At 56.3% G+C, this 26,970-nt stretch overlaps 1 protein-coding gene across 19 annotated transcripts in view; it reads left to right on the forward strand.

The window, feature by feature from the left end:
- The window catches only part of SRCIN1 (SRC kinase signaling inhibitor 1), a 183,998-nt gene that overhangs the window by 116,806 nt on the left and 40,222 nt on the right, over positions 1–26,970 (forward strand). For 15 of the 19 annotated variants that reach the window (XM_024100746.3, XM_042844553.2, XM_042844552.2 and 12 more), the window contains one exon: positions 1,177–1,200. The exons of 3 other annotated variants lie outside the window; for them this stretch is intronic. In XM_024100746.3, the coding sequence (XP_023956514.1) occupies positions 1,177–1,200 (24 nt within the window). Of the gene's footprint in view, positions 1–1,176; positions 1,201–15,363; positions 15,525–26,970 lie in introns of those variants that run through there. One more of the 19 variants, XM_042844557.2, reaches the window with a different exon arrangement.

Genomic DNA, 26,970 nt, shown 5'->3' on the forward strand with positions numbered 1-26,970 from the left:
TTCATGCGCAATATTGTGGTTCCCGCAATATTTGGCTTCCACCGCAGTTTTGCTTTTAACTCGCTTATTTTGCACAGTCCACAGTTTTGCACACGTTTTGCGTATGCAATTGGTACTGCACTAACACGCAGTGCCTGTAACACGCAGTGCGGGGCTAAAATGACCCAACTCGGTTTCTACAGCAGTTGAGTTAAGACTTTTCGTCTTCTGAATTTTGTATTGTACCAGTCACTTTTTTTTAACGACTAATATAGTTGCAGCAAAATGTCTGGTTATCAAAAAAATATTCGCTGGCATAACAATACTTGTGTGTTTATATCCTTCCAGCAAATTTTTCTTAAATGAATAAGTCTTCTCTGACTTACCGCTATGAATAACGGTCCATTATTACTTTTCCATGATTTTCCACGTCTTGTCCTCAACTCAGCTGCAAGTATTTGAAGATCACCTGCAATTCAACTAGGGCCTTACCTACAAGGACACGTCTACACTGGTGCTGGAAATTCTCTCTCCAGTTCCAGTGTAGACATAACCCTAAGGGAAGGATCCCGTGGCCTCTGGTTTGCTTGGCTATCCAGGAACTTGTGTGCTATAACTGAGGGTCGCCAAAGCATGTCGGCTAGATGCCGGCGATGCTCTTAGCCTTGCAAACGCTCTAAAGGAGAGCCAACTACTTCTGCTCTGTTCCCTGCCCTCAGGATCAGCCCTGCAGGGGTTGCTGGGCACAGAAGGATGCGTGGGGACTGGAGGGAATCCCTTTAAAAGAAAATTTCCCTGGAGAGACCCACCTAGCAGGGAAGCCGGCCAAGGAGGACCGCGCCAGTAGCCTTTAGAAATATCTGGCATGAACTTTGTGGGTCATGCTACTATCCAGGCCTGGCATCACAATGCCCCCTCCATTCTTCCGTTTGACTCCTAACCCGCATCGAACCCTCGTGTGTGTTTGTCCCCTCTTGCCTGGCTGCATGTTCCCCTGGTCCCCCAACTCCCGTGCCCCCACCCACCCAGAGGCAATAGCAGCATGACGCTAAACACAATACAAGGGAGGGGACTTTAAACAGAAACTAAACCAAGCTTCATCTCCCAGTTTAAAGTCAACTGTTCTCCAAGCAGCATCTTAATGGTATTTTTTTTGTTTTGTTTTGTGTTTTTTTTGTTTTGTTTTTGTTTTGTTAGCAACCCAACTACTGGAGCTTTAAGGTCAGTATTTCTGAATTTATTTTTTCCCCACGCTTCTGTTTAAAGTGCATGCGCTTTTTCACCCTTCCTCCATCTCTGTGTGCGCAAGTGGGGGTTGGGAGTCAGGGATCTCTCATCAGGGTTGCAGCGTTCAGTTAGTTCTGGGGTGTGATTCAGGAGCGGTTGACGCTCATGAGAAGGACACAGCTGCTATTGCCCGGTTCTGCAGGATGGGCTCTCGCGTGTCTGAGTCACCTTCGGCTCTCCGTTCCACCCCCTTAAATCCACAGTCAAAGCACTGCAATCAGTGTCTGCTCTGGGCTTACACCCGGGTAGCAGAGGGCAGAATCCTGGCTCCTTGGCTCTGGGAAAAGAGCAGTGAATGGAAACAGAGGTTCAGGCCATTCCAGGAATCCAGTTCAATTCTTCACCCAGGTGCTAGGTCAAGGTCCTAGATGGGCAGAGGATAATTCTGATCCTCGGCCTGTTCGTAGTCAATCCACAGACCGGAGGATTCCAAATACAATCCCTCCCTCCCCGATCTGCTTGTCACCATTTTCACCACTCCCCACCACCACGTGCAGCCTGCTGAGCGGCGATCTGCACTCAGCTTGCACGATTACGTTGCACCGATCGGCTTCACTTTTTGCTGCTTGTGCACAAGCATCTTGTGTTTGGGGTTCCAGTGGGGTGGGGGAAGGGAGACCTTTTTAAATCCCCTCTCCCACCCCCAAATGATTTGTGTGGCTGGGGGCAGGGGGGGGGCGGCTTGAACCCATATCTGAGCCTGGGTTTACGGTGCAGTATAGACATACCTTGAATGAGCTGTTGAAGGGCTCTAGCCTCTGGCAGGGTTGAACCCATGTTATGCAACTAGCACCTGGTTTGTAACAGACTTGGAAAGAGAATCCTAAAAGCAGCCCGGAAGTACATTCGAGTTCGCAGGCAGTAAAACAGTCTCTCTGGAGCCTCTGCTGCACTGTGGTGCCATGGGGGAGTTGTGTGATGCACAGTGTGAAGTGTCTGGTTGTGAGCTGCCACACCAGGGCATAGGCAAGGCTGCTCAGTCCGCTGGGAAGCCGGCAATCCGGGTTAGGGTTTAGGATCTCGTCTGGTGGGTGTCAAAGCCCCTGATGTGACCAGCTCTAGGCGCTGTGGGATGGTGAATGGAGCATATTGGACCAGACCAGCCTAGGATCCTGCATCCTGCAGTGCCCTGTCCCTGATACTTCAGAGGAAGGCAATAATAATAATAATGTACCTGAGCAGGTGGGTGGTGCGGCACATGGGAGGGGAGAGACTAATTCCTTCCTGGCCCTTCCAGCAGCACAACCAATACCCTGAAGCATGAGATTTGAGTCCCCTTAGCGGAGATAACTAGGAACGTTGAGAGGCAACTTGGCCTAGTGGTTGAAGCAAGGCTCTGGGCATCAACTAGCTTGCTTGGGTGTGGCTTGTGTCATAGCTCCATGCCTCCGTTTCCACCTCGGTAAAGCAGGGAGAACCCCCACCTCTCTTCTGCATGGTGCTCTGCGCTCCCCTGCTGGGGCTGTCTACGTAAAGCTGCCCGTGGTGCTGTGCGAACGCTCGGTCTGGTGGTGATTAGATCCTGAGCTGACTAGACTATTATCCGCTCCCTCCTTGCGTCTCCCCATCTCTTGCCACGTAATGTTCACACCCCTTATCCCGTGCTTGGGCTCTGCAGAGCTCTCGGAAACCTCCCCTCACTGTGATTCATACAGTGACCTCTAAGGGAGCAGCAGGGGAGCCGCGCTGTCTGACTCCCCCTTCGGCTGTCCTCATGGGCACTGCCTCGCCAGAGCTCCGGGGAAGAGAAGGGGCTCGGTGTCGGTGTATTGCCTAGAACTGGGCACCAGTGCAGGGGACGTACCGCCAGTGTGACTGAGCTAGGCTAGGGATGGGCAGTGCTGTCTCTCTGGGTCTTTGCCTGAGGCCGATCAGGCTTTTCTCCCTCTCTTGAAATCGCTGCTCCCCCACATCCCAGGGGTCTTACGGGCTGGTGCCGAACAGGGGGGCAGGTGGAACATGAGCGGCAGCGGGGACGTGATGTGGGGTGGAAACTCTTCAAGGTCATTCAGACCCTTCTTCCCAATGAAGCTCGGAAAACCGTGGACTTGCCCTAGCGGGCACCGGTGCCGCAGCCCTCTCTGTAAACCTCCCAGGCAAGGAAACGGATGACGCCGGCGTTAAGGGCGCAACAGGAAGCCTGAGGAACAGGCAGCGACAGGAGATCCCACCTCCCATAGACCAGCTCTGCCTCCAGGCTTCACCCACAGCTTCTGGGTCTCCAACCAGCCTGGAGTTCCAGCTCTCGGCTGGTCACTCTAGGCCAGTTTGGTTAAGGCCGTTTAGAGTAGAAGGAGGGACTGTTTCAAGGTCGGGAATGTTGTTTGCTCAAATCACGGAGCAATAGAAATGGGGATATTCCCCTCTGAGGAGTGACTCCTGATTCTTACCCTCCGCAGGAGAGGAAGGGGCAGGTTGCTGCTCGGGCACTGGACTGGGAGTTCTGAGATCTGGGTCCGGTTCCAGACTCAGCAGATGGCGTAGGGTGAGTCACTCCAGCTCCCTGTGTCTGCTTCCTCATCTGTAAAATGAGGCTAATGATACATGCTCTGCGGCAGGGGGTTAACTCATGATGGTCTGTAAAGGACTCTGGCATCCTTGGACCCAGGGCAAAGTCTTTATTGTTTTGCTCTGGGCATGGTCACCCCCTAAACCGCAAACCTGGCATCCCAACAAGCCCCTCCTGGCAGGGCCGAGGACCCCGGCTTTCCCACTCCTCCCTGGCAGCGCCCAGGCCAGCCTTCGCCCCGTTGTTGTGCAGTGCAAAGTTGATCCATTTCACAGAATCTTTCCTCCCACCACCTTGCCCGATGAACTGTGTTGGCTGAGCGAAGCTGTGGCAGCCTGCCAAGGTCAGCGGCGTTGCCGGGAGATCTCGGTGCACCCTCTCGGCACGCGTGTGGCTTGGTCTGGCAGGGGCTGTGCAGTGGGAGGTGCCTTTTTCTGGAGGACACAGCCTGGGTCTTTGGGGCTGGTGGGTGACGTTCCCTCTCCGTTCTGGCTGGGAAGGAGAGAGTGGTGGCATGGCCTAGCAGCGTCCCTGGCTGGATCTCCTAAGGGAGGCTGTGACCCACACCACCTATGGGAAAGAGCAATGAAGGGTTAAATCCCACTCTGCCATGCAAGGGCCGGTCCCCAGCTATCTGACCCCACCACTCAGAGGGGCACAAGCAATGGGGGCTCAGCCAGGGGGGAGCTGCTCCGTCTGCCTAGAAAAGGATCTCCAAGAGCAGATGCAAGGGGCTTCTCCTGCAGCTTCTGGGGATTTTCAAGCTGCCTGACTTTTCCCCCTGGTCTGCAAGAGCCCTTTTGCACCCCTGAGCTTACATAAACGTAGAGCTCGCCATCTGTATCCGCCTGGACAGGGGCCAGCCAGCCGAGATCTGGCGTGCCCTAGACCCTCTGTCCCTAGCCTGTTGAAGGAGGAGGATGCAGTGGGGTGGGGGACTATCATGATGGGGGCTGTATAGGTGACTAGACAGACAAGGAGGCCTGTCTGCTGATATGCCCTCTCCTGCCCAGCATGGGGTCTGTGCCAAGGCCCTGTCCCCCACCATCCTAATGCTAGGCCGTGTAGAGTTGAGCCAGCCCCAGCTCATCACACGTATGACTCATCCCATCAGTCAGGCTGCCCATCAGTCCAACCTTTCTCCTCGGCTGTTGTCACGGAGCCTCTGGTCTCCTTGTCCCACTGCATATTTCAGAGTCCCTCATCCGGCCAGCCTGGCAACCAGCGACCTTTCGGTTACCTAGCAACCGCAGCCCAGGCAACGGGGATGGGGCGAGCAGCGACCTCTGCCAGGGCCCTTAGCTCCCGTAATTGTCAAATAGTTTGATCCTCTCGATGAACTTTCCCATCTCTCAGCCCAAGTCGCTCCGCCAGGGCCTGCTCCACCATCCTGCCCTCTCCAGGGCGTAGCTGGCAATGAGGCAGTCGGCAATGAGAGCTCATCCCAGGAGTGAGAACGTGGCTAGTGTGAATGGAGATCCCACCCTTGGAGGACAGGGCATGAGCTTGGGGAAGCCCCCGCCCCCCCTCCACCCATGCCCTGGGCTGCCAGGGGCACGGGGTGTCTCTTTCACATAGACTGTAGGAGAATTTGGCTGGTGTGAAAGTCAGAGCTGGCTAAGGCTGGTTTAGAGCTAAGCAGGATGCAGGCAGCCTCTGTGCAATCTCCGGGGCAGATCTACCAATGCACCTCCATCCTGCCCTGCTGCTCTTCCAGTCCTGAGCATCTCTCACAGCTCTGCCAAGGCCCATCAATCCTGATCTACAGCACCCAGTGTTCATTGCTCTCCACAGACAAGACTGCCCCTTTAGCCTTCCCCTGGAACTAGCCTGGGGAGAGACAGCTTTTAAAGTCGAATTGTGTTTGCGATGTGAACAAATACCTACTAAGGAGAGGGATGAGACCTCCTAAAACTCATGTCACTTGTGGCCTGAACAGCGAGCAGAGAAAGGGCTCAGCACAGGTCCCTTTAGTCCTTCCAGGAAAACTCCCGTTGAGTCCCAGAACTTTTGGAAACTTCACATGAGCAGAATAAAAGTTCCTGAAACCTCCTGTAGGCGTGAGGAGGAGGAGAGAGAGACAGTGTGCATTTCTGCTCTCTGCTGAGTGCAGCTGGACTGTCTCAGCCCTGTGTCATGAGCGCTATACGGCTAACAGCAAATGGAGATTCTCCCTTCGCTTAAATGGCAGGGCCCTGTGCTGGCTGGAGCAGTCTGGGTTCTGTCCCACATTCCAGATGGCCACAGCATAATGTCGGCTAGGAAGTCCTGTGTGGGCAGAGGTTTGTTCATGGATGCTAAGGGGGTGGGACTCCTGGAAGCTTTTCCCATCCCGCTGGGGACTTGAGGCGTTTGCTTAACCAGTCCTATACACAGCAGTGATATTTACTCGGAGACAGGCAAATGCCAAGCAGGTTTAGTTCCTGTAATCCTGTCCCTCCTGCTCCCGCCTGCAATAAATGTTCATTCTCATGCCCTCCTGCCGGCCTTTTGTCTCAGCTGTGCTGCCCAGGCCGGTGGGGAGACAGGCTTTTATTGCAGGATACTTGGGGGTGGGGGGTTAGTATAAGAAGGTGGAGGTGTTTGGGTGCCGCCGCATGACTCGTGCCCCATTCGCTGGCTTGCCCAGGGATGCTTGGGGGAGGAGAGGCAGGGGCAGAAGAAATTTCCCCCAGCACTTGCCAGCCTGTCCGAGGGGGAGGGGCTCGTGGCAATTTGGGGCTTTCCTGGGGTGGGGGGGGGGGAGAAGAATCCCCACCAAATAGGGCAGTAAGGTTGGTACTATGGGTCTCCTGCCCAGGGCCCGACCTAGCCCCAGAACAGAGGAGGGGACAGTATATATGAGTGAGATCCTCAGTAGATCCTCAGTACCCCCTGGGGGCCAACCCCCCGGCCATGCCCTGGGGTGGGTCTGTAAGTGCTCGCCAGCCCAAGGCAGGGGCTGTCCGCCCCCCTCCCGACTTTTTCTCCGATTTCCAGGCATCCCCCGGTAGGCTGCGGTAATTTGCTGTTTTCGGGGGCTGAAGCTGTGCGAGGCAGCATCGCTGGAGAGCAGAGAGATTTAATGAGGCCTCAGCTTAACCCAGCTGCCGGAGGAGCCTGCCAGGGTAAATGTCGACAGGACTGCGGCGGCAGCCGAGGCTGGAATGGATTAGAAGCCTGAGCGTGAGCCGCAGTCTCCCAGCACGCCTGGCGCTGGCTGCAGACGTGACCGGCCTGGCCAAGCGCACTGGGCAATCCCACCGGGCCGGGAAGCTATGCCACGGGGCGGGGGGGCACCCTGCCTGCCCCAGCCTTGCGGGATGAGCAGCCTGGGGATGGGGGATTCTCTCGCAGCTATCCTCTTGACAGAAGAATCAGTGATGCTCGACAGCTCTGTCCCCTCCCTCTCCCAGGGATGGGGATCCCCCTGTTGGTCTGTCGTGCCGTGGGATACGAGCCCAGGTTTGGGGTATCTCCACACACACCAACGCGCACATCACTAGTGCCAGGATCTTGTCGTGCCAGGATCTTGTCATGCTCCTGGCCAGTTAGGGGCCTGTGTCTGTTGGGATCTACTCCCAGTGGATGGGAATCCAGGTCTGTGATTTTTTTTTCCCCCCACCCCACCATGGGGGGCTGGGGTGTCTCCTTTCTGCTGCACGTCCCCCACGAGGCCATCTCCCTGACCACTCTGGAGGAGTCCCCAAGCCAGGCTCCGCTTCCTTGGGGACCCCATTCCCTCTGATCTGGCTCATCCCCAGGGGTCAGGAGAGCTGGCCGGGGCATCTCCACTCCCTGCTCATTCCCCACTGAGGACACTTGCTGGGCTCAGGGAGCGCGAGCTGAGAGATGTCAGGAGAGAAGGGGAAGGCACCCCAATAAAAAGCTGCTGCAGTAGCAGAGGCCGTGCGGCTGCGGGCTCCCAGTGGGGACGTGTGCCCCTGGACTCGAGGAGAGGGAGTGAGTGGGGAGGAGTGGGGAGCTGTTGGTTTACCAATCATCACTGTGATCTGAGGGTCCCCGTTTTGTCTCCACAGCAGGGCCAGGCCAGCTCACCCTCATCTCCCTCCTCCCTGTGCTTGGCCCTGATTCCCACTTGCCAGATCTGGACTGCGGTAGAGTCAGGAGAGCCAGCTCTGCTCCAAGAACCCTCTTTGGGGACGTCCTTGCGATCGGGGAAGGGGGGAAGCACCAGTGGCTCCCCCTTCCAGTCCTATAGCTGGAGCGGCTGCGTGAGGATGTTGCCGCCCTCTCTGGTCCTGCTGCGGGACAGGGAGATGGGCATCGGACCCGAGTTAGTTTGTCAACTGGTTGCCTGGTGACTGAGGCTGGGCCTGCTTGGGGGGGGCCATGTCGGTCTGGGGGTGGGGGCCCCTCTGCTGCTCTCAGACTAGAGAGGCCCCTGTGGGCTTTTGAAGGGGAATCCCGAAGCATCCACCCCTGGGAAGGGCAGGTGCAAAGAGGGGAGGCTGGGGGCTGCAGGATTTGATTGCATTGCCCTCACCAGCCTGCACAGCCCCCCCCTCCCGAACAGGCAGGTGGCGGATCCGTGGGGATGGAGCTGCTGCCCAGCCCTGAGCCGCCTGCCCGCAGCTGGGAAGGGACCGTCACAATCCGCACGAAGGTGGCAGGAAACAAACTGCTGTCAATATTCATGAGGCTGCAGAGAATCAAGGCTTTTAAATATTCAGCAGGTAGGCCGAGGAGTGAAGGGCTGCGGGGACCTGCCAGGCGGGGGATTGCTAGCAGCCCCCTATGCTACCTATGGAGAGGAATTATCGGGCTCCGGTGGGAGCAGGAGACTGGGAATCCCAAGGCTGGAGTCAGGCTTCTCATTCTTTGTATCTCTCCTGCTTTCTCTCTTTCTTTCTCGAGTTCGTCTTTATTTCATTTTCTCTCTTGCTTTTCTTTTTTCACTGTTTTTCTTGTTCTTCCTCTTTCCCTCTCGTTCATTTTCTCTTTCTTTTCTTTCTTGTTCCCTTCCCTCCCTCTCTGCTGGAGAGCTGAGCAGTTTGCCTGTGCATTGGCAGTGATTAGAGTGGACTTCAATGCTACCAGTACCCTTGTTGCAGGGGTACCCTCTTTAATAAATACCTGGTAGGGCCCCTTCCAGGCTGGCGAGTCCCTGCCCAGCTCCCTCTCACATCTGGCTCCCAGGGGCAGCCCGCGCACATCTGTTAGCGAAGGCCCCCTGCGTTAGTCAAGGGGTCCGGTTTAACCACTAATCCGATTTTAGCATTAATCCAGTTAACATTGAGATCAGGATTAATTCCGGGTTAATCAGGATAATCCTGACAAAATGTTGAGCATTAGACGTCGGATGAATTATTGTTACCCTGAACAATACATTTTTAATTCGGCAGCGAGACCCAGCCGGGGGTAGGAGGTGGGTGAGGCTGTGATCTGGAAGGGGGAATGTTGAAGCCAAACTGAGAGCTTTAGAAACTACCCATGGGGGGACATCTCCTAGGGATCAGCCTGTGCCCCCAAACTAGAATGGGCCCTGATCTGAACACCCCTGAACTGCGGGGCTCTTTGGACTCCCCTGGGCTGCAGCCTGGAGCCCAACTGGAGACAATGTGGGGGAAACTCTGCCTCCTGATTGTTTCTCTTCCCCATTCCTCTCGTGCGCTTCCCAGTCCTATCCAGGGCATTCTCGCTTATTACGCAGCGTGGTAGTGAAGCCATCACGCATGGTCCACTGAGATCAAACCCAGGCCTCTCTGCTCTGAAAAGCACCAGCTATTGGCACGGGGGCTAAGAGAACATTTGGCTGTGGTGGCGACTGAGGGTGGGTGTGATGGTGAAATTGCTGATCCCCTCCACGAATGTTTTCTACAGCATCTCCACTCCCAGGGGTCGCCAGTTACTGAGCTGTGGCCATAGAGGGACTTTGCTGCACTACAGGGCCTGGCCCCTCAATATTCCATGCAGGCAATAGGGGTAGAACTCGGGTCCTGCAGCTCCAAACGCCCAGCCCTCACCTAGCACTTGAGCTAAAGGAGAATTTCTGTTAGCAGTATAGGGTCCATGACACACCATGGAGAGGTTCTGATTCCAGCCACTACAGGGCAGTGGTGTGTGTGTGTATCTATCTATCTATCTATCTATATAAAATCAACCCCGATCTCAAAGGTATTTATGCTGCCAACTTCCAAAGTTAAGAGCCTAACTACCTTTGAGGCTCTGGGCCACAGTGGCTTGTTCATGATACTGTGTATGCGGCTACTCCCGCTGAAATGCGGCCACCTCTGGTGTGGGAGTAGCTGGCACAAAGCACACTGCATAAAGGCGCAGGGAGGTTTAGACCACCAGGTTCTCTTCTCAATTGCCGGCCTCTCCCGGGGGATGACTCTCCAGCTCTGGGACATGAAGGGGGGAGGGTCGCACCTGCAGGAAATGGCTCGAGAACTCAGATGTCCCCTCTCCAGATGTGTCCTGACGTCAGTGTTTGAGCAGAGGCAGGGAGCGGAGTAATGAGATGGCACATCTGGTGCTTAAGCCTCTGGTCCTTGGCTTCCCTTCTAGAGGGGGCGTTTCCAGGACAAAACGTGAGCTGCAGATCCCAGCCCAAAGGAGGGGGTGTGCATACGGGGCGCCATCCCCACCCTGGTCCCGGGCAGACGCTGCTGTCTAGGAGGGAAGTTTGGTTTTGAAAGCTGGACGAAAGCCGGGGAACTGTATTCCCTTAGAAGCTGCCGTCAGACAGAACTAATGGGCAGGGGATTTTGAGTATTATAAAAGGAACACTTGGTAGATCCCCATGTATTGCAGTGCCACCATGCTCTGCTACTCTGCACTGCCCCACTCCATTGCACTGCCACACCTGCAGTGCTTGCTACACTGCACTGTGCTGCAGTGACCCGGTGCTCTGCAACACTGCGCTGCCTCCCTGCTCAGTATTGCCAGGTTAGACTGCGCTGCTGCACGGCACTGTCACAAAACAGCTCCCCAGAGCTGCAAACATTGGAAACGGTTTTCCGATTTCCATCTCCCCACCCGCCTTTCTCTGCTTTTCCCACGAGCATTGTTGGTGTCTGGCCCCATCTCTATCCCAGAGCACTGGACTGTGATAGGACGCTGGGGCAGGAGGTAGCTGTCTTATTTCGTAGGGAGCCTTCTAGCGAAGAGTCTGGGGGACATGGAGAGCCACAGAGGCCATGACGGGTGTGAGTGGACTGTGTGCAAAAGGCATCCTGGGTCCCAGTATCCGTCACTCTGTGCTGGAAAACAGGGCTGTGGGCTGGGATTGTCCCTTTCTCCTCCTAATGTCTGCCGGGCCTTTGCTATATACTGTCTGCCTCTCGCTTCCCTGATGCTCACAGGAGCTTTCTGAATGCACCAACAGGATTTAGGAGCACACGGTCCAGGGCGAGTCAATGAGACTTGTGCTCCTAAATCCCATGGCTGAAGCTGAGGCATCTCTTTCTCTCTCCCCCCTGCTTCCTGGCAAAAGACCTACTAGCATAGCAGAGCCAGCCCTGTTGTGAGCTCTCCCGTTACCGCTCCTCTCCCAAACCCCCCGATCGCGCACTGCGCTGATGTGCTATCGAAGCGCGTCAATAACAGAGAACAAAATGGTGTTTGTCAGAAGTGAACGAACCCCGTGCCGTGTGTGAGGCTCTGGCCTCAATGTGCCTGCTGCCGTTCTGCTGTTCCTTCGCAGCGGGGCCGAGGGATGGCTCCCTGGGCCAGGCTTATTGTGGGAGTGTGTGTGCGCGTTGTAGGGCCTAGGACTTGGCTGACCTGGCTTTAAGTCCCTGCTTTGTTATCACCTCTGTGAGATCTTGGCAGGTTGCTTAGGCCCAGATCCTTAAAGGTATTTAGGCACCTAACCCCCATTGGTCACCTTGGGGACTCTGGGCCTCGGTTTTCCATCTGTAAAATGGGAATAAGGGTATTAGTTGTTTTACAATATAGTCACAGACCTGGACCCCATTGTGCTAATCCCTGCACATTTTTATTGCTATTAGATGTATTACGGTAGCACCTAGATGCTCAGTCATGGACCTGGACCTCATGGTGCTAGGCGCTGTACATTTGTTTTGCTATTGGGGGGGAGGGATAACTCAGTAGTTTGAGCATTGGCCTGCTAAACCCAGGGTTGTGAGTTCAATCCTTGAGGGGGCCACCTAGGGGTCTGGGGCAAAATCAGTACTTGGTCCTGGTAGTGAAGGCAGGGGACTGGACTCAATGACCTTTCAGGGTCCCTTCCAGTTCCATGAGATAGGTATATCTCCATATATTATTTATTAGATGTATTACGGTAGCACCTAGGCGCTCAGTCATGGACCCGGACCTCATGGTGCTAGGCGCTGTACATTTGTATTGCTATTAGATGTATTACGGTAGCACCTAGGCACTCAGTCATGGACCTGGGCCTCATGGTGCTAGGCGCTGTATAAACGCACAATAAAAAGCCAGCTACTGCTCCAGAAACCCAGCAATCTAAGCCCGAGACAAGAGACAACAGATGGATACAGTCAGACGGGGGTGCAAGAAAAGAGTGAGACCAGACTGGTGAGCGTGGCAGGCAGTGCTCGCTCCACACCAGCAACCCTGCCGGTGGGCAGTGTTTGGGGAGGGGTCGCAGTAAAGGAGAGTTTTGAGGAGGGCTTTGAAGAAGGCCCACGAGGAGGCTTTGAGGCTGTTTAGGGGGAGTGATCCCCAAGCCTGAGAGGCCGCAGGGGAGAGAGTGGGGGATGCAGGCAGGGGTCACGAGCCCGTCGGAGGTGAGCGGCATCGGCAGCTTCATAGCAAATGCGAAATGCTGAGGAGGGTGGGGCCCTGGAAACGGAGCCCTTCGTGGCCGTGTCTGGGATACGGATACCGCTTTGCCAAGACCTGGACCCCCGAGTCATTGCACACAGTTACCTAAACAGACAGCAGCACCTTGGACTGGGCGGGAGGTTTCCTGTGACATTTCGATGAGGAAGGAGAGAAAAAAACATGCAAGAGAGGAAACATTTGGGGGCAAAATATTTGTGAGTCCTCCCCCCTTCCCCTTTATTTGCAACCAGCTCTACCAGCTGCTTGAAATTTTAATTTCGATTCAGAGGGTGGATTTCCTCCTGGTTTTTTTAACCACCTCTACTGACAACTTTCTTCACTGCGGATCCTAGCTGGGCTCAGAGCTGAAAGGCTGCGGTGCCCAGCATCAGCCTGCAGGACTCTCCAACCTCCTCTTCGGGAAATAGGCGATAAATAACCAGGTTTGTTCAGGCTGCATCCCAGCTGTGCCGAGATCTCCCAGCCCCGTCACTCCCATCCCTTTGCATTCTCCGCATTCTGCGTGGCCCTGCCTTCAAAGCTACCCATGGAGGAGAGGATGTCTCTGGGAGTGAGATTTCACACCAGGTCAATATCTTTTTCAAATGGATGAAACCGAATCGCCTCTGGCCTGCTTTGGCTGGGGCAATCTGGCAGGAGCAGCGGGGAATTCACAGCTGGGGCGGGTCAGTGTAATGGCTTTTCCAGGTGTCGAGGGGTAGGGTGCCCGACAACTGTTTTTTCCATCCCCTTTGTGCTCTGAAATCCCGCTTAAAATGCCACGTAACTAGGAAAAATATACAGGCTGGGTGGAAATAAAAGACCTGGCCGTGGGCGCGTGGATATTAACGTTCAGCTCTTTCCCTCCTTAAAATGGTTTGCAAATACTGACCGACTAATCCTGCCAGCTCCCGTGTGCATGCCCCAAACCAGCTGGAGCGTAAGGGCCACCGCTGCCCTCTGCAGAATGGTGTCAGAACGGCACAGCTGTGTGTCATAGTCTCCAAGCTGCTACTGGAGAGTCTCCTCCCGCTCAAGCGGGTCGAGGGTCTGTGCTTTTAGCGCAGGAGGATTCAAGTGCTCTCCGTGACGTTCCCGGCAGCCATGGGGAGGTTGGTGCAGCGTTACCATCCTTGTGTTACCAATGGGAATGACACTCCGGGTTGGAGAGGGCTGGAACGTACCTGTCTAGCTAAGGGAATTATATGGAGCCCCTCACAATTGTTGATCTATTATTTGCCCTCACATCCTCCTTGGGAGGCAGGGCTGGGGTGTGTCCCCATTGGACAGGTGGGGAACTGAGGTACGGAGAGGCTGCGGGCTTGCCGACACTACAGGGACTCTGGCAATAACCCTGCAGTGTAGATGCAGCAGCAGAAGGAGTTTTCCTTTGCTGTAGGAATTCCACTTCCCTGAGCAGTGGTAGCATTTGTCCATCGACCGAGCCACGCCTATGCTGGGGGTCGGCTTAGCTGTGCCGGTCAGGGGGGTGGATTGGTCACCCCTCAGGGGGATGTAGCTACATCCGTCTAAACTTTACGTGTAGATCAGGCTTTAGTCACTAGCCCAAGTTTACCCACCAAGTCTGGGGCAGAGCAGGGAACAAAACCCAGAATCTCCTGAGAGCCAGGCAGGTGCCCTGGCCATCGGGCCATCCTTCCCCTCCCGCTCCGGCTCCTTTCCTGTGGTTAATAGGATCATTTTGCTGCTTGGGCACCTCATGGCATGAGCAGAATGCTCCCTGACCTGCTTCGGGACGCAAGAGAGGAAAACTCCCCTGGGCCAGGCCACTGGGAGAACGGAGCAAGGGATTTCAAAGGCGGAGGGGGAGCCAGGGGGCATTTGATTACCAGATCGAAGTGGGGCAGCTGAAGAGAGCAAAGATGGATTTGGGACAGTGTCTGCTCTGTCTTCGTTTGAACTCTTGAATGTCTGACGTGCTGAGCGCGAGACCAGGCTGTAAACGTTATTAGTGGTCCAGTGGCACCTGATCCCAACCGAGATCAGGGCTCTTCTGCGCAAGGTGCTGTACAGACACACACCCTCTCCCAAAGAGCTTGCTGGCAGAGGCAACAGCAGCACAAACTTGCCCAGGTAAGTGGCAGAGCTCAGAGCAGAAGGCAGGTCTCCTGCGTCACACTCCAGTGCCCTAATCACTGGACCACCCAAAACCCCTCCCTGGGTAATGTGCCGGGATCGGTGGCTTCTGGGAGGCTAGGTGCTAGGCCACAGGCCCATCCCTTGAGGTTTAGCCACTGAGCATCCAGCCAGATCTTTTCTCCAAGGCCGTGGAGAGAGGAGCAGAGCTGGAGACAGGTCTGTTCTCGTCATGTCTAGAAGGGCCCAATCCTCCAGGGATGCTGAGCTCCTGGGTCTCCTTGCAGGGCTGAGGACGCTCAGAGCCTCACCCGATGGGTGGGGGGGCACAGTCAGATGCTGGCTTTGCTGACGGGAAGGGGATTAGGGGGAGTTAAGCCAGCTCAGTGTCTGACCAGGAGCTGGAAAGTGTTTTTATCTACTCGGGAAATAACTGGTTGCGCCGTGAGGCCTGGCTGGGCCTGCAAAGCATGGACGAAGCAGAGCCCGTTTTTGTGGGCTGCTGCCTCCGTCCGGACCCCGGCAGTGGAGACACAAATAGCCCCAAAGCTAGATCCGTTCGCTGGGCAGCGGCTGATGGAGCAGAGTGGCCGGCTGGACTTTGAAAGGGCTCCAGCCGTCCACGCAGGGGCGATTTATTGCCAGCCCAGCTGTCTTGAACGCATTCCAGGCCATTATCTCTGCAAAATGTGACCGAATGGAGCATGAAAAGGGGAGTTTGGGGACAGGCCACTCCAGTGCTACGAGTCCCAGCCCTCCGCAGCAGCTGCTCTCCCACCTCCCCGCTGCTTGGCCCAGGCCCGGGGGCTTTGCCTGACGCCGGTGGGGTCTTACCCCCGAGCAGCCCCGGTACAGCAGCATCCGCATGAAAAGGGCTCGTCTGTTCCGGATGCAGGGTCAGGTCGGTGTTGCCCCTGACTGCTTTGGGGTGGGGGGACTCTTGGGGCTTACCATGGGGGGGCTGCTGCTAGGGGCTGGGATCCCAGCGACTCTGCTGTGACCGGCTGGGCTGGGGAAAGACGGGGGCTGAGATTGGGAACCAACATATGGGGGGGGTTGCAAAGGGAGGTTTTTTCGCCCTGCTTAGTTTTCCTTTCATTGCTAATTTAATTCTCAACAGCTCTGAAATACAAGTGGACGCAGTACATGTGTGTGGGGAGGAATCTGGGGGGATCCCCCCCAACATCCAGCAAAAACTGGTTCTCCAGGACAGACTGCTCTATAGCTACTGGGTGCCCCCAAAACTGTCCTTAGTATCTGCACCCGGAGAGCCAGGGATTAGGACAGGCTCAGCGGAGGCGAGGGCTGGAGTGCAGGCGTCACTGTTTCACCTGTGCTGATCCTTTTGCTCCGTCTCTCTGGCTCTGGTCGGAGCACTGGCCTTGCGGCCTGCAGTTGGGAAGTGCACGGAAACACCGAAGCAATGGGACCTCCCAGAGACCATGCACGCCTGGCACCGAATGGTACCATCCCAACCAGCAGCTTGTGCTGCTCTGGGACCGTCTGTCTCCTGTCCTACCGTGGGGCAGTCCTTCGCACTGTTGACGTTGATCGTAGGATCTTGGGGCAGCCCGGTGAACCCCTCGCTGGGACGAACAGGGGGTCAGCCCCTCCCCGAGCTCTTGGCCCGGGCTCTCGGCAGGCTCCACGCGGTCCCGCTCGGGTCACCTTGCTGAGCGTTTCTTTTGCAGACATGCCAGCTAGAGACTGACGTTCAGGGGTAAATGAAAACTCAGGTCGTGGAGGACGATGTGGCCGCTCGGAGAGGTGCCTGTTGTGCACTACGGGCACGTGCCAGCTGCTCCCGAGCCCGGGGTGGGTCCCTGTTTGGTAGGCACAGCCATTGCCAACAGAGCCTGAATGGGGACAGCCTGGGTGGGGGGAGGAGCGGGGAATGCCCCGACCCTGGGGGTGTGCCGAAGGGCAGTCCCGCATTGCTTTGCAGGGTGGACATCTGCCCCCAGGGCGCGTGCCTCTCCCATTCGCCCTGCAGGACCAGGCTGGAGCGAGATTGGCTAGAATGGATTAACCGTGAGCAGGCAGCTTGGAACCAAAAGGGAAAGCAAACCCAGCGGAGCTGGCAGCCAGCCGTGGGGCTCGCGCAGATCCCCTTAGTGCTGTTCCTGGGGGCCGGGATTGCAGCAGGTGCAGTGCTGGGGGTGGGCTGGCCGGACAGGGTCTCTGTGTGCACGTGGCGGTGAGGGTGGGACCCTGGCGTGGCACTTGGCCTGGGACTCGCCAGCCTCGTGTGCCTGGCTTGGGGGGAGCTCAGAGCCTTCTAGCTCTGCTCAACCCGTCTCTCCCCATCCCCTGCTCCAGCCCTTCCGCTACCTTCCCTCTCTCCCGCATCAGTCTCTGGCTCCATTGTCCTCCCCATCAACCTCTAAACTGCCTCACTGCTGCCCACACCCTCCCCCAATCCCCAGCCCGATGCTGCCCCTCATGCACGGAGCAGCTTTCCTCCCAACCCTTCTGCAGCCATGAAGGGTGATGATGCCTCCGCGCCTCCCTGCACCTGTCGCCCCACGTCCCCTGTTTCTCTGACTCCCGGGGGCGCGTCAAGCTCTTCGGGGCCTGGACTTCGGCTTGGCTGGGTTTGGGGCCAGGTGCGCTTCCGAATCCCAGCGCCCTGGATCTGGGCTACTTCTGGGGCGTCAAAAGTGGGCGAGGAGACAATACCGAAGCCGTGTGGCTGATGATCTGTGTCCCTCTATGCCCCCCGCCCCATCGCTTGAGCTGGCAGGATAATCCCACGCCCCACCCACCCCCATTTATCCCCCCGAACTCACAGCCTCCCCCCCACACGTCTCCTCTGCCCGTTTGGGGGCCTGTCTCCGTTCCTCCAGCACAGCCTGTTTAACCCAACAAAGCTGGCAAGGGCTACATCAGCCGTGGCAGAGAGGGGAGTAGGGCTGGGGGGTAGGAAAGGGGGGGGATGAAGGAGGAGAGAGGCATTCTTATCTAGCCAGGCAGATAGAATGAAGTTGTTTCTTAGCAGACAGTAGAGAATTGTTGGAGGTTTTGGAAGCTATGCGAATTGCTTAATTGTATCTTTTTTTTTTTTTTTTTTTTTTTTTTTAACTCTGGGAAGAAAAAAAGACAAAAGCGTCCCCCTCCCCCCGTTGCATAAGAGGCTTAAACAGCGGCGAAGCCAGCGGGCTGCAGGAGACCAGCGGTGGGAGAATTCTGTCTCTCTCCCCACTCTCCAAAGGCCAGGTGTGTGGGGGAGAGCATTGCCGGTGTATTACACAGGCCCTTTGTTAACTAGTTTCCCTGGGAGAGGAGCAGCCAAGGACTTCTCTACCGTTGGAAATTTCCCGAACTAGCTATTTCTAGAATCATTATTTTATCCTGGTAAATTTCCAAGTGTAGACAAGCCCTCCTGCTGCTCTCCTACCCCCGGCTCCCAGTAAGTGAGATGAACCTGGAGAAGAAGGTGGGTCCAGTGGTTAGAGTGACCCCTGGAAACTTTGAAGACCCAGGAACAAGGCCCTACTCTGCCACAGACTTTCTGTGCAGCCTTGGATGAGTCATTTAGTCTCTCTGAGCCTCAGTTCCCCACCTGGAAGATGATGATATCTCTGTTCTCTGCAGGGGTGTAGTGAGTGTGTGCAGACAGTGTGTACCTAACCCAGATAGCGCTTGTGCATTCTCTGTAGAGACCACACACCCTTGGATTACAAGGAGTAGCATGGGGCCCCCCTGTTTCCTGATGTCCACCTTCTAATGCCAACTTCCAAGAAAATTCCCCTGTGTGGTTAGACTGCGGAACTCACTGCCACAGGATGCAGTTGAGGCCAAGAATGTAGCAAGGTTCCAAGAGGGCGTGGATAACCAGCATATGCGGAGTTATGATAGTTAATGCAGAAAGAAGATATTAAAGCTCATGCTTCGGGGCTTGAGCCAATCTCTGTTAGGGATCAGAAGGAGGCCTGTGTAAGGGGCAGATTATCCCACCTCTGCCCACTGTGGGGTTCTTACCCCTTCCTCTGAAGTAGCTGGTTCTTCTTGCTCTGGGAGACAGGGTTACTTCATCTCGCCATATGCCTCAGTTTCCCTTTCTGTAAAATGGGGAGAACGCCTATTTAATTACAGAGTGCTTTGAGATCCTTGGGCGATGGGCAGCTCTTAGAGCCCCTTGTTCCCCCTTCTCTGACAGCCTGGAGATTGGAAAGAGAGGGACCGGGGGTCTGGGCCAGGGGTGACGGTAGAGGAGCGAGTTGTATTTTGCTCTCCATCCATTATCCCGGCCTTGCAGCTTCTGGTGCCCAGCGTGGGGTCAGAGATGGGAGCGAGGGGGGCCTGGGAGTCGCCCTCAACTGTGCTGCATCTGCCGCGGTGGTTGACGGCTCCAAGTGCAAGGGTCAGTCGTGCACGTGCCCCACTCCTGCTCCTCCGATGAACCGCAAAGCAAGGTCACCGGTCCCCACCTGCAGGCTGTGGGGCGGGACTCCTGTCCACCCAGCACCTGGTGGATCTTTGTGCAGTGACTGACTCCCTGCCACCCCAAGGGGAACATCCAAGCCAGGGACATGCGGGCGACACCAGGGCCAGGCACACCGGGCCTGCACGTCTCAGCCCATCTGTCCGCCTCCCTCTGGGGCCGTCACTCCAGGGAAAGCCGGCCTGGCTGGAGCAGCTGTGAGATCTGCTGGCCAAGGAGGAGCAGGCTGGGAAATGGCCATTCCTCCCTTTTGGGGGGGTCAGACTGCAGGGGGGAAGGCGCTCATCTCCCTGACCTTGGTGCCTCCGCCAGAGATCCCCTGCCGCGCAGCGCTGCCCTCCGGAAGGCTAATCGCTGTTGGGTTTCTGCTCAGCGCAGCCCGCTGGCGTCAGACCCTCCCCAACAGCAGCTGACGGGTGGCCTTGACCAAACAGGCCATGTTTTTGCTTAGAGGCAATTCCGTGCCCTGCCCTTCCTTGTCCGCTCTTTAGCTAGATGCTTCTCAAACGCAGAAGGACATGCCACTTCTGTCGTGGCGGTGGGGTGCCAGGCAGTGCCAGCGCCCCGGTTTGCAAGGGGTTAATCAGATGGCTATTCCCATTCCCATGAGGTCACAGTTGGAAGCCCGGCCAGCCCTGTCTCGGGCAAGGCAAGATGCTGCCTCCTTTGCTTTCCGTACAGGGCTCTTGAATTAAAAACTCCGCAGCGGCCCCCGCCATCCCCAGACTCTGTCACTCACGGTACATCATCGGTGGGGCATAACGCGCCCTCAGCGCAAACGCAGAGCCGCGCCCACCACCCCTTCGCCAGGGGGACGCAGTGGGGCCTATTAGCCCTGGGTGGAATGCACGGGTCAGCTCCCGGCAGGTCACTGGGACAGAAAGCCAAGTACTGGACCGCTTGCCGTCCCAGGGGCTGGCTCGCAGACGGGATCAGCACCCGCAAGTGAGTCTGGACTCTCCGAAGGACTCAGCCCGTCGGCTGCTGAAACTGTCCTGGGGGAGCTGCAGGGAGGCCGGGGTGTTCACAGGTGTTTAGGTTCCTGACTCCCATTGATTTCAGTTGCTTTACAAATCTGGCGCTGCTGAGCCCTTGAAAACCTGCCCCCCAGCATGCGGCCACTTAAATCCCACATACCTCTTCAGATCTGCAGCGGGAGGTAACTGACGCCCAAGCCCTGTGCATGGGGGAGAATTTCATCCCAAACTCCCAGGGCACTTTTTGGTGCACCTAGTGTCCTGATTTCAGCGCGGGGAATTGAATTCTCTCAGCCAACGTTTTCCCCCCCCCCCCCTGCAGTTCACTCCGCACCCTGGAGCCGTAGCCAGCCGGCGAAGTGACTGGTTGTGTGCGCTCCTATGTGAGTGCCTGCACGTAAGGATAAATAACCACACGGCTCCGGTAGCGCGGCCAGAGGTGGCTTTGAAATGTACTAGGCAGGTAGATAAGCTTTTCCCTTGCCTTTGGGAGGAAAGGCGCTTGACAAATAGAAGGGTGTGATGATCATTACACCATGTTCAGCACTTGACAGGCGACCCTTTCCTGTCTCACCGCTCTGGGATCACACGTGATAGAGAAGCACTGTAATAATCATGTCACGCTTTTACGTGGCGCTCTTTGTCAGGCGCGGGCTTGAAGCAGGACTCGCCAAGGGAGGGCCTCTGGCCTGCATCAGACCAAATGGGCATAATGGCCCCTTCTGGGCTCACCGGCGATAAATCTCAAAGCACTTTGCAGGTAGAGAAACTGAGGCACCGGACGGAGCAGTGATTTGCCTAAGGTCGCCCGGCAGAGATGGGAATAAAGCCCCGGGCTCCTGAGTCCCAGTCCAGTGTTTGATCCACTAGGCCACGCTCCCTCTACTGCAGTGTAACATGTTTCCAACGTGAAAGCTTCTGCTCCCAGTATATATCGCCCCCCTGCACGGTAGCTGACGTCTGATCCCCCGAGGTAGCTCAGCCCTGCGGAATAGTGCCCGGAATGGCCCCATTCTCTGTGGGTGCTGTGACTTGTTCCCCTTCCCGTCCCCAGCGAGTCAGCGCTGTCCTGCTGAGGGCAAGGGGCTGGGTTCTGGGGGATCAGCTCAGTTCCCCGAGGGAGCTTTGCGAGCTGCCCCGAATGACTGGCACCCATCTCCCCCGCTGCTCTGGAGGGTAGCCCACTGGCGGAAGTCGGCTGTTTACAGGGCGAGCTGCTCCCCTGGGACAGCTCTGCGCTGCTCTTACGCACGCTCCCGGAGAGTCCCACGCTGGCTCTGACAAGTCTCGGTTACAACCCGTCCAGGCCCTGTAGATGGGAGCTTTGCTGTTAATTTCACTGGGGGCACAATCAAGCCCCCAGTGATAACGTGGCTCCATCTTTTTAGATGGCAGCTTAACCACGGTGCCAAACCATGCTGAGGAGCGGGCGCGAGGGGCGGTGGCATCTGGAAGCGGACAGCTCATTTCCACAGGGGCCAAGGTCTCTGGCAAATTGGGGAAGGGGGTGGGTAGGCAGCAGCAGACCCTGGCAGCGTCCACACGATGACTGCAGCTGCCTCAGGGGATCAGGTCACAGCAAGCCCCCAAATCCTGCGCCCAGCCCCATTGGCTCCAGCGGGGGCAGAATCACACTGAAGGCCTGGATGGGCCACGGGCTCGGGAAGGCAGCTAGGGCCTGTGAAACCAAGAAGATACGACAGGGTTGTACCTGGGGGCGGGGGAGATCACGGGGTCGCTGTGGCTGTCGGGCTGCTTCGGAATCTTTGCATCAGCTGGCGGCAGGGGTGGAAGCCAGGGCGTATGTGGGGCTGTTCTTTGATCGATTATCGCCTGGCAGGGTAAGTCATTAGCCAGGCAGAGTAATAAACAGCCGTTCCCTCTGAGTGAAGGGGAGGTCAAGGACAGAGCTGCATCACTATCTGTAAAATCAAAACTCACCTTCCTTTTTCAACTCCTCCTCTCCCTGGAGACCGGCTGCCGGCCTCCTCTCTGTAGATCCCTGGTGTGGGATCGACGCGCTCCCCCCTGCTGGATCCCACGGCTTGCCCAGCTGGTTCCCGCAGGCGGCTCGGCTCCTGCCCTCGCTCTTGAGTGGGAGATGCCGTGGTGTGTCCGCTCCTTGGAAAGGAGAGCTCCTAGCAGGGTCCTCCTGCGCCGGCTCCAGGCGGTGCAGCCCAGCCAGCCGCTGGCCCTGCCCGCAGGGAAGTGCTGTGGGTGCAGACTGATCATGGATCCAGAGGTCTCGCAGTGCAGGGAGCGAATGGATAACACCCCGGCCCCTGTCCGGACTGAGCTAAGCAAAGGGCCTCGTGGGGGGTGGAAAGCTAACGCGGCTGCCAGACAGGAAGGATGGGCAAGAGGTGGGGCTAATAGGGGTCCGGGGGATGAGACTGCCCCCCTCCCCTGGAGATCTTTAGGTGTGTGATAGCACCTTTCATACGGGGCTGGATAGTGAGCTCACACCGCACTCACCTGGGACGGCTTCTGCCCTGCGCAGCCGGGCCCACCCTCCTCCCCTTCATACTGGGCTGGGATTAGGGCTGCAGACCGGGGTGGAGGGTGCTACCGCGGATGGTTGATGCCCCCTGGGTGGGGTGAGGAGGGGGTGGGGTGCACCCACTGAACTGGGAGGCACCACCAGTGACCCATCACCCCTCTGGCTGCAAAACCTGGCTCCGCCACGGGCTGTGGTTAAGGCACCAGGCTGGGATCCAGGAGATCGGGACTCAAGCCTGGCTCTGCCACAGTCTCCTTGTGTGACCCAGGGCAAGTCACTTTGTCTTTGCACCTCGTTGTCCCCTCCCCCCGCCCAAGTGACAGTAATAACCCTGCCTGGGGGTTCTGCGAGGCTGTCAAAGCAAGGAGCCGCAGCCGGGCTGCCCCAGGCCCATCTCGGTACCTTCCCCGCAAGGGCCGCTCCTGGGAGCGTCGTTGGTCTAGCATCAGTTGCCCGGCTGTGCGGATAAGGTACGAGTGGAGTAAAGGCAGCCGTAGAGGTGACCTGTCCCGAGAGAGCTTGGGAGTGTCGTGTTTTGTCGTCTAGCTGTGATGTCATCGCCCCAGCATGATGTCATCGAGTCCTAGATTGGGCTACATGAAATCCCGTGGCCTGTGCTAGGCAGGAGGTCAGACTAGATGATCAAAATAGCCCCTTCTGGCCCGGAAATCAATTCATTTTCAAGCTACTGTGTGTTTTTTTTTTTTTAAACAGATGCTGTAATTAGCCTCTTTGGATGGGGTTAATTACTCCAGGTCAATTGAAACCTGGGCAGCTGTGGGAAATCAATTCCCCCGGAACAGCTGGATGTACCACACCTTGCTTGTGAACCCCCACCCCTCAAATCAACTGATGCCTCCCCACCGAACTCTGGACCGATTTTGAAAGCGTGTTAGACTCACCAGACACCCTGAGCGGCTCCCACACTAAACCCCCTAGCAACGCAGATGCTAGCATGGCAACAGCAATCACTCTGCTAACGAGGCCTGTATTGTCATGCAGATAGAGCGCCAGAGACATATTTTCCCCCCCTTGGTTCAATCTATTTTTATTTTCTTCTCCAGACAAAATAAGCGGGTGGGGAGGGAAGTTGGCTTGGGCGCGTGCAAACCCGTTGTCCCTCCCTTTAAAGCCTGCCAGAGCCTTGTAGGTGTGACACTTCGGCCCGGGCTTGGGTTCACTTTAGGGGAGTCCGGGCGCACCGAGGGGCAGGGAAGGAGCGGAAAGGGGCTCGGAGTGGAAAGCAACGGCTGGGAGAGCGGGGGGCCAAGGGACAGATTGAGAGAGAGAGAAAGGGACGGCTGCTGGAAAACAACACTCAATACAGCGACACCGAGCACAGTCAGTGTAGCTGGCGCGCAGGCAAATCATTCCCAGTGCCTATTGCCCGCTCCAGGGGGCAGAGTTAAGGTTGTGTGGGCGGGTACCTTCACTCTGTGTGAGTGTTCTGGACGGGCGCAAGATGCCTCCAGGCAACCTTAACTCTGCGTTACCAGAGGTGTTTGGTTTGGGCCGGCACAGGTGGCTCTAGGAGGCAGTATGGCCTAGTGGGCTAGAAGGAAGCACAGGCAGGGTTCTGTGCCTAGCTCTGGTGAAGACTCACTGTGTGACCTGTGGGAGTGGGTTACTTCCCCCTCAGTGCCTCCTATAAGATGGGGATAAAGCGACTCACCGGTGGGGATCATAACAGGAGACGGATCCCTCCTGGCAGGGGGAGCTGTGGGAGAAAACTGCTTCCCCCAAACTGGGTAGAGCCTTTCTCCTCCCTAGTCGAACTCACCCACCTTCGTGAACCATCTAGGGAGGAGAATCAACAAGTACTTGGAGACCCCGGCTGAGATCAGGGCCCCATTGTGCCAGGCGCTGTACATATACCGAGAGAGACAGTCGCTGCGCTAGAGCAGTGGTTCTCAACCCAGGCTCCACGTAGCCCTGGGGGTACGCAGAGGTCTTCCAGGGGGTACATCAACTCGTCTAGATATTTGCCTAGTTTTACAGCAGGCGACATAAAAAGCACTAGCAAAGTCAGTGCAAACTAAAATGTCACACAGACAATGACTTGTTTATACGGCTCCATATACTATACCCTGAAATGTAAGTGCAATATTTATATTCCAATCGATTGATTTTGCAGTTCTATGGTAAAAATGAGAAAGTCCGCAACTTTTCAGTTTTAGTGGCTGTGACACGTCTGTATTTTTACGGCTGATTTTGTAAGCAAGTCGTTTTTAAGTGAGGTGAAACTTGGGGGTACGCAAGACAAATCAGACGCCTGAAAGGAGGCCAGTCCTCTGGAAAGGTTGAGAGCCACTAGAGAGCTCACAATTTCAATAGGGAAGCCAGACCAAGTGGGAGAAATTATCCCCCATTTAGAGATGGGAAACGGAGACATCCCGAGATTAAGGGCTGGATCCCCAAAGGCACTTGGGGGCCTAACTCCCGTTGAAACCAGTGGGAGTTAGGAGCTGAATTACTTTAGAGGACCTGGCTCGAAGTGCCCAAGGAGACACGGGAAGTTGGCGGCAGAGTCAGGGAGTGAGCCCCATCTCCTCAGTCCATACCTTAATAACTGGGACACCCTCCGTAGCCCAGTAGTAGTGGTGGTATTTCGGGCTTAGCTAGAAAAGCGGCTGGTTGGCTTGCTTCTGAAATAGAATTGGCCTCCAAACAGGCCTGATTCTCCACTGTCTTGTGGCATCGCGTACCCCGGCGTGACGTGGGCGTGAAATGCTACTCAGTGAGAGCGGAGGCACTTTACCATGCACTCCAGGACTGCACCGGGGCCGGGCGGGAGAAAAGGAGAGGAGTGGGGGGGAAAGTCTTGTGGATTCATCTGGTTTGGAGAGAAATGACGAGAACCACTTGTAAGCCCTCCAGCTGAGCAAGGATGGCCCACCTGCCGCGGGAGCAACAACTTGTTCCTGACGTGGCCTCTTGAGCGTTATTCGCCCTCTCGCTCGTGAAGATGGATGGGAATCTCAGCCCCCGCCGTCGCCCCGGGCCTCCCGCCCCGGTCACAGATTGGATCTCGTCCTGTGTACGCATGCTCGTGAGCAGATCACAAACGCCGGCCCTGGCGCGGTGCAGTAAGGTGCTGAAAGGTGCAGTGTAGCTCCAGCAGCCGGCCTGGGCCAGATACAGCTGCCCACTGAGTACCAAATGTCTCCCTCGCACTAAAATCCACAGATACAATCCATCCCAGCGTGCCCAGCTCCCGTCCCTCTCCCCGTCCCCGGCGTACCTCTCTTGGGGCCAGGTCCAAAGCCCATAGGAAAGACTCACATTAGCTCCCCTCTGCTTTGGATCCAACCCGTTGGCTCCGATCCTGCTCCCAGCCAGCAGGATCAGGCCCTTCGAAGTGAGAAACCGTTTTCTCACCGTTTACAGTTTAAAGACCCATTTTGCCGACTGCTTTGTTTCTTTGTAAATTACAGCCAATTTTCTGGCAGTTCTTTACGGAGAGAACGTTTCCAACCCATAAAACATCCTCACGCCCCAGGATTAATTAACATTTCCAATTAATGCCTAATTTAAATGACGATTATGGCTGTTGTCATTTCCCATGGAGGGGGTTGGTCTTAAAATAGAGCTGTTGCCCCTTCTACGTCCGCTTTCCTACACCTCAGGAACTGTTTGCTCTCTGTGTTTGATGCGTCTGCTGTTCAAAACCAGAGATCACCAGCCAGCCGGTTTCCGTGCCGAGTCAGAGCCGCGTGGCAAGGTCCCGGCGTCTCCGTGGGTGCAAACCACAGCAGCATGGCGTGTGTCTGTCTTCAGGGACGATAGGAGCAGGACTCCTGGGTTCCAATCCTGGCTTTGACACAGACTCATCGGGGCGTGTCACGTGCTGACGCATTTTGGATGTCCATAAACTCTCTGGGGCGGGGACTGTCTCTGACTCTGCGCACGTACAGCGCCTGGCACAACAGGGCCCTGATTTCAGTTAGGGTCTATGCAGCGCCTGGCACAATAGGGCCCTGGTCTCAGCTGTAATTCAAATCCTATAATGTCCATAGAAAGGGAACCCATAAGCAATGGGAAGTCATTCCAAAATCTGTATGGACATTTGCGGGAAAGCGTTCCCCTATATTCACCCCAGGGCTGATTTCCAGAGGTGCTCTGCACCGGCAGCCCCCCTGCAGCGCATCTCCAAAGCAGCCCCGATACAGATCCTTGTGCCAATGGGATCCGCGTATTCCCGGTGCGGGTATATTTCTTTCCCTGGGGACCGTGTGGGGTGCAAAACGCATTGCCTCATACGATGCATGTACCTGGTATGCTCTGTTCCTATTAAATATATATGCACACCGCATGCAGGGTTTACCGATGTTTTGTGCAGAAAGCCCCCGCCTGCAGGCAGAGCCTTTCGACTGGGGGGGGATGTGTTTGGCTGTGAAATTGGACTCCTGGCGTATTAAACTTTTAC

This window comes from Chrysemys picta, chromosome 24, assembly GCF_011386835.1.
Source record: "Chrysemys picta bellii isolate R12L10 chromosome 24, ASM1138683v2, whole genome shotgun sequence".
Lineage (NCBI taxonomy): Eukaryota > Metazoa > Chordata > Testudines > Emydidae > Chrysemys > Chrysemys picta.